Source organism: Glycine soja, chromosome 18 (assembly GCF_004193775.1).
Source record: "Glycine soja cultivar W05 chromosome 18, ASM419377v2, whole genome shotgun sequence".
Lineage (NCBI taxonomy): Eukaryota > Viridiplantae > Streptophyta > Magnoliopsida > Fabales > Fabaceae > Glycine > Glycine soja.
The window spans coordinates 24,437,145-24,444,711 of NC_041019.1; the positions used below are offsets into that span (position 1 = coordinate 24,437,145).

General features: G+C 40.3%; 1 protein-coding gene across 1 annotated transcript; it reads left to right on the top strand.

Annotated features, from left to right (window-relative positions):
- Positions 1-520: 520 nt before the first annotated feature.
- Positions 521-1,264, top strand: LOC114397119. The gene is made up of 2 exons (XM_028359234.1): positions 521-661; positions 764-1,264. Exons 1-2 carry the CDS (start codon positions 521-523, stop codon positions 1,262-1,264), a joined length of 642 nt encoding a protein of 213 aa, XP_028215035.1.
- The last annotated feature ends 6,303 nt before the right edge of the window (positions 1,265-7,567 follow it).

Genomic DNA, 7,567 nt, shown 5'->3' on the forward strand with positions numbered 1-7,567 from the left:
TCTTTCTTGACAGCCTTGTCTCTGTTTTACTTGTCATTTTTCAGGGCCCCTTCAGCAGTGATAAAAAGACTAACTTCCATTCAAAGAAACTTCCTGTGGGGAGGAGGAGCAAAGGGGAAAAAAATCGCTTGGGTGGCATGGGATCAAGTCTGTGTTCCTAGAGATAAAGGAGGATTGGGCATTAAAGCTATCAAGGACTTTAACAGAGCACTCCTCATCAAATGGAAGTGGCAATTGTTTCAGCAAACAGACCAATTCTGGAATAGGATTCTCCTTTCCAAGTATAAAGGGTGGAGAGGACTGGAAGAGGCTTCTCATAAACAACACTACTCCTTTTGGTGGTCTGATTTGAAATCTGTTATGCTTCACAGTAGCATGGCTGGGGTCCTAAACCAGTTCCAGTGGAGATTGGGCAGGGGTGACCAAATTCTATTTTTGGTTAAGTGATGGAAGAACCCTTCGAGACAAATATCCAGACCTTTACCAAATAACTTCTGACAAGTCTCAGCTAGTGGGAAATATGGGCTTCTTTGGAGAAGAAGGTTGGCAGTGGCAATTCTCTTGGAGGAGGAACTTGTTTGACAATGAATTGGGAAGCGCATCAGAGTTTATTGATCAGGTTTCAGCTCTAAGCCCTACTGCAGATACGAAGGACTACTGGGTGTAGGGTGCAGACCCAAAAGGAACCTTCACCACATCCACTGTGTATCTTTGTATTAAAGGTGACCAACCATCACCATTCTCAAATCATGACTTTAATCAGCTGTGGGATGTAAAAGCTCCTCCGAGGGCCTTGACCTTGGTCTGGAGACTTCTTTGGGATAGGTTACCGACTAAGGAAAATCTGCTTAGAAGGCAAGTTCCTCTTGATAATGATCTCTGCACCTTCTGTCAAAACCAAGTGGAATCCGCTCCTCATCTCTTCTTCACATGCATAAAAATTATGCCACTATGGTGGGAATTTAACTCTTGGGTCAAGGAAGCAAGAGTCTTGCACTGTAGGCCTGTGGACAACTTCACTCAGCATTTCTCTATGGTTGCTTCTAAGGCTACTAACAGAAAGTGGAAGATTTGGTGGATAGCAGCAATAGTTTCTATTTGGTATTATAGGAACGACATGATTTTTAATAATCAACAGCTTTCTATTTCAAAGCTGGTGGATAATGCTATTTTTAGAACTTGGTCTTGGTTGAGGGGATGGGAAAAGGGCTTTGCTGTTCCGTTTCAACAATGGTCCTCATCCATGTCTTTTGCCTTCACCTAGTAAGGGAAGGGTGGCTGGATCTTGTAATGTTTCTTGCTAGGGAGGATTTTGTAGGCTTTATTTTTTAGCCTAAGCCTATGGCTTTCTTTTGTATCTTTGTAGTACCTCTGGTACTATTCTTATATAATATATGATATTTTTGGCCGTTAAAAAAAAAAAAACACACCATAGTCTTACTTGAGAGGCTTGTTTCAGCTGTTTCACAGAATCCCACAATAGTCTCTTGTTATTTATATCACAGGGAGAGTATACTGTCACAATGCAGATTTTCATGTCTTCTCTGTTGCAAACTCCTTCCAAGAGAATGAAACCATTTCCAGTGACCTTGTTTTGTAACTTGAAAACTGATTCAGTCCACATGCATAAGATGCCACCAGCTGAATTGATTGCAGGTTGCATCTCCCACTTAACTTCATCACTACCCCATATAGCCTGGCATAATGTTCTATCAATGCTATCTTTCTTAGTCTCCTACAGACATAGCATTTGAATATTTTCTTTGTTGATTAATCTCCTTAGGGCAGCCCATTTTACTCCCTTCCCCAAACCTCTAACATTGTAAGAGGCTATATTCATGGGTCCCTATCATTATCTCCCAACCTCTCAGCTTCCAATCTATCTCTGGTTTCCATACTGCTTAATTTTTGTAGAATTTCCCTGTGGTGGACATCCTAATTGTTTCCAGTGGTCACTTCCAATTGTTGGATCATTTTCCACATTTTAGGAGCTTCCTAGGTCTGAATAGAGCCTGCACTTGTGTCCTGTTCTTGATCTGAGTTGATGTCTCCACTTGTCTCCCTCTAGATTTCTGCCTTAATAAAGATTCATAAGTTATTGAGGCCTCCCACAATTCTTGTTGTAATTCTCTCTTAGCCTTTATCTCATCATCAGATAGGCTTCTATTAGATGCTAAATCCTCCACTTCATTGAGCTTCTTCTGAATTTTGTGGATCCCCTTATCATTTATGAATTGTGCAGTGTGCAAATGAAACAACTACTAGTACTATTGTAGACAAGTTTCCTTCTCCATTACTCACGAAAAAAGCTAAACCCATTATCATTATTATGGTTCTTCTCTATTTGAATACTGGACAGCCCTCATATTGTTGATAAAAGGCTTTAAATACACTGTGGCTAATTTCTGTATGGTTTTTTTAGGGTTATCATTTACTACTGCTAATTGGCGTTGCTGTGGAAGCGCTTTGATTATATCTTTGAAGCCTCGAACTCAGGTATTTATATGTTTGATTCGAAAATTAATTTGAAATTGTTGTTGTATGCATTACTGGTATATTTGTAACTTATGCTATGCCTGTCTACATGACCTTTCTTTCAATTGGACTGATATGTTCATGCCTTCTGTATATATATGTTGTGACTGCCATTGCCGTTCTCTCTATCTTCTATTATGTTTTTTTTTATCAGCAAAATTATAATTTGTATTAATAACTGTGAGTACCAAAGGTACTAAATATACAAGTTAGAAACCAGCAGACTAGCAGAACCATAGGTCCTACGAATCAGGTGCCAATCTAAATAGAATACAATAACCCTGCACTGCTACCCTAATAAAAAAATGTTGTTGATAAATTACTAGACCAATAGTTGTAGGGCTGGGCAAAGCCTTTCTGCAGCTGTCTTCTCCGTAAATTCCCTTTAGTTGGGATTCTATCTTTGATCAATCGGCAAGCAAATGTTTTTTTTTATCAGCAAAGATAAATATATTATATTGAAATAAAGTACCAGAGGTACTAATTACAAAGGTATGGACTATTATATGTAGTACATAAGTAGTCTAATAGGTCTACTTGTGTAGTGTACAAGTATTTCTGAAACTATGTGCACTCCCTCTACAAAAACAAAAAGCCTTGTCTAATATTACTTGACCACTGATTATAGTGGACTGTGAAGTCCTTCTCAAATTGTCTAAGCCAAGTCCAAATTATAAAGATAGCATCTTCAAAAAGCCGATTAGTATCAAATTCTGCATTTGCAAACAAAATTCTGTTTCTGAGCTTCCATATAGCCCAAATGTCAATTTGCTGTTGCTGTATGCTTTGTCCTTGTACCTCCCTATGGAAACTGATGGCAGTCTTCTCCATGAAAAATTCCATTCCCAGCCCGTGTCATTTTGAGTTCCCATCTGCCTAATGGTGTGATTCTGCTGTGAGAATATAATAAACAGCCTGGGGTACCTTTTTGCTAGCGACTCCTCTTGATTAATCCACTTATCTGTCCAGAATCTAACTTTCTCTCCATCCCCCACCTTCCACCTCATGTTATTTTGAATAACCAGTCCCTGTTGAGATTGATTGAAAGCTTGTTTTACATCCCTCCACCAAACACATTGTTTTGCTGAATTTCCTGTTTCTTCAAGGTTCCTCCATCCACCATATTTGGAATTCAAAAATCTGGTCCACAGCTCACCATTTTGTTGCATTAATAGCCCCTATAGGTATGCCAAGATACACAAAAAGAAGAGTTAAGCAGCTGCAGTTCAAGTACTTTGCTGCATCATGCTTCCATTGATCATAAATCCTGAAAGCTCCGAATCTACTCTTAGCAAAATTGATTTTCAGACCCGACAGTTCAGCTTTGCTTCTAACTTCTGGACCCTTTTAACACTGCATCGCTTTGTGTGCATCTTCAACACACACACACACATACACAACCACACACCTACACACACACACACACACACAGAAAAACACATACACACACAGAAACACACACACACACACACACACAGAAACACACACACTGACAGAAACACACACATTGATAGAAACACACACACACACACACACAGAAACACACACACACACACACACACACACACACACACTGAAACACACACACACACACTGAAACACACCCACATACTGCAGATGCTGCAGAATTTGTGCCTTAAATAAGCTGCAGTGCTTATTTTTGTAAAAGCTACAGTGCTCATACATAACTTCAATTAATTTGAATCTGCTTTGCAAATGCTGCAGAATTTCAGGCTTAACCAAATTAGGATTTTCCACTCAGAAACCATCAATTTGCAACATGAAGACACCACTCCTTAGATTGACCAAAAGCTTGTAAAGCATTGATTTGATACTGCTTCCCTCATCATGTGGCTCATGATGTTTACAATTTAATGATCCTTTGTTACCCTGCAATGAGACACACACAGATACACAAACACACACACATAGAGACAAACACACGCAGACACAAACACACACACACACACATAAAGATACACACACACACATGTAGAGTCAGGCACACATAAAGACACAAACAAAGACACAAACACACTGAGCCACAGACACACACAGAGACCCACACACAAAGACACACACACAGAGTCATAAACACACAAATACACAAACACACTCACACACATGGACAGACACACACACACATAAAGAGACAAACACACACACACACACAGATAAAGAGACAACCACAAACACACACACCCACACACACACAGATAAAGAGACAAACACACACACACACACACACACACACACACAGTCACACACACATAAAGAGACAGACAAACACACAAACACACTGAGCCACAGACACACACACAAAGACACACACACTGAGTCACAGACACACACATACACAAACACACTCACACACATAGACAGACACACACACACACACACACACATAAAGAGACAAACACAAAACACACACACACACACACACACAACTGTTGATGTCGTTGTATGTTCTTGTACGTCATGAATGTTCTTGTATGTCATGAATGTTGTTATACGTGCTGAATGTAATTTGCTATATAAATAACTGTTGTTCATGCTGAGTGAACCGTAGATTCCCGTTTGAGACTGAATGCAATGATTCTTGCGGATAGTTTGCATTAGTCATTATATTTAGTCTTGAATTGTCCGTTTGGACAGTTTGGGGAGACTTGTATTTTTATGTTAGACTCATTCAGTCAGGTTATTATTATTTTTATTAATTTGATGAAATTTCGGTTGAATGCATTTCAAGTTGTTCTCTGAGTGCATACTTGATTATCGTGAAATTCGTTTCACCGATGTCATGTCGTGTACTTGGAGACCAATGCGAAATGCTGCCGAAATTTACTCAAATTGTTCAAAATAATGCTAACCATGACGTTTGAGGCTAACATAAAAGACAGTCTTCCTAAATGGGATAGGGCCACACCTATAAATAAAAAAGTGAGATTTGCATGCATGGATTTGCTTAGATGGATCGAAGTTGGATCAATCAAAGTCGCATGAGCCCAGAATATGAGGATGGCGTCGAGCAGTTTTTGCAATTTGCTTTAGAAAGAGGTCGACCGAATGAAGAAGGAAAATATTATTGTCCTTGCATCAACTGTTTGAATGGAAGGCGACAACTACTTGACGACATACGGGACCATCTATTGTGTGATGGGATGAAGAAGAATTACACGACATGGATATGGCATGGTGAAGTGACTGACATGCATATTGGGTCCCAATCTGAACCGTTTGATGTAGAAATGGGAGATCGCTTGGAAGACATGATTCGTGACCTTGGACAAGAGTGTTTTCAACAAGAACACGCCCCTGTGTATGAAGGATTGCAGAGTGATTCAAAGAAGCCTTTGTATACAGGGTGCAAGAATTCCTTAACCCTGTTGTCTAAGGTGTTAAGTTTGGTTAATGTGAAGGCCAGGTATGGGTGGAGTGACAAAAGTTTCACCTCACTGCTTGAGGTAGTGCACAATCTGCTTCCAGAGGACAACACGCTGCCTAAAAGTTACTATAAGGCGAAGAAGATATTGTGTCCCATGGGTATGGAGTATCAGAAGATTCATGCTTGCCCCAATCATTGCATACTCTACAGGCATGAATTCCAACAAATGTCCAAATGCCCTGTCTGTGGGACTTCACGGTACAAAGTGAAGGATGAAGAGGAAAGCAATTCTGATGAAAACTGCAACAAGGGCCCCCCAGCGAAGGTTTTGTGGTATCTTCCAATCATTCCAAGGTTTAAGCGTCTGTTTGCTAACGAGGACGACACAAAAGACCTTACATGGCATGCAAATGGAAGGATTTCTGATGGAATGGTCCGTCATCCGGCTGATTGCTCCCAGTGGAAGAAGATTGATGGTTTGTATCCGGATTTCGGGAATGAGCCAAGAAATCTTAGACTTGGACTAGCCAGTGATGGAATGAATCCATATGGCACCTTAAGCACTCAACACAGTTCATGGCCAGTTTTGCTAGTAATTTACAATTTGCCTCCTTGGTTGTGCATGAAGCGAAAATACATGATGTTGTGTATGATGATATCGGGCCCAAGACAGCCAGGAAATGACATTGACGTTTATCTAAGTCCGTTGGTTGAAGATCTGAGAAAGTTGTGAGACGAGGGGGTTGTAGTGTTTGATGCGTTTCGCAAGGAGACGTTTGAAATGCGTGCAATGCTTTATTGTACCATTAATGACTTTCCAGCATATGGAAATCTCAGCGGTTACAGTGTTAAGGGTCATCATGCATGCCCCATCTATGAAGAAAATACAAGTTACATACAACTGAAACATGGGAGAAAAACAGTCTACAATAGGCATCGCCGCTTTCTAACACCCAATCATCATTACAGACGACTGAGAAAAGCTTTTAATGGAAGTCAAGAGCATGATATTGTGCCGATACCGTTGACTGGTGAGCAGGTATATCAGCGGGTTCAACACCTGAACACTGTATTTGGGAAGACCCAAAAGAAGGATAAAAGTCAGAGTTGCATATGGAAGAAGAGGTCCATTTTCGTTGATCTTCCGTACTGGTGTGATCTTGACGTTAGACATTGTATTGATGTTATGCATGTGGAGAAAAATGTTTGTGACAGTGTGATTGGGACGCTCCTTAACATTCAAGGCAAGACGAAGGATGGCTTGAATACCCGTCAAGATCTAGCTGATATAGGTATAAGATCATAGTTGCATCCAAGGTCTGATGGGAAGAAAATTTACTTGCCCCCAGCCTGCCATACTTTGTCCAAGAAGGAGAAGATAAGTTTTTGTCAGTGTCTTCATCGGGTGAAGGTTCCACAAGGATACTCTTCAAATATTAAGAGCCTTGTGCAGTTGAAGGAGCTTAAGCTTGTAGGGTTAAAGTCTCACGATTGTCACGTGCTCATGCAACAATTGTTAGCCGTGGCTATACGAGACATCTTTCCAAACAAAGTCAGGTTCACGATAACTCGCCTGTGCTTTTTCTTCCATGCTATATGTAGCAAAGTGATTGATCCAGTAATATTTGATGAGTTGGAAAATGAGGC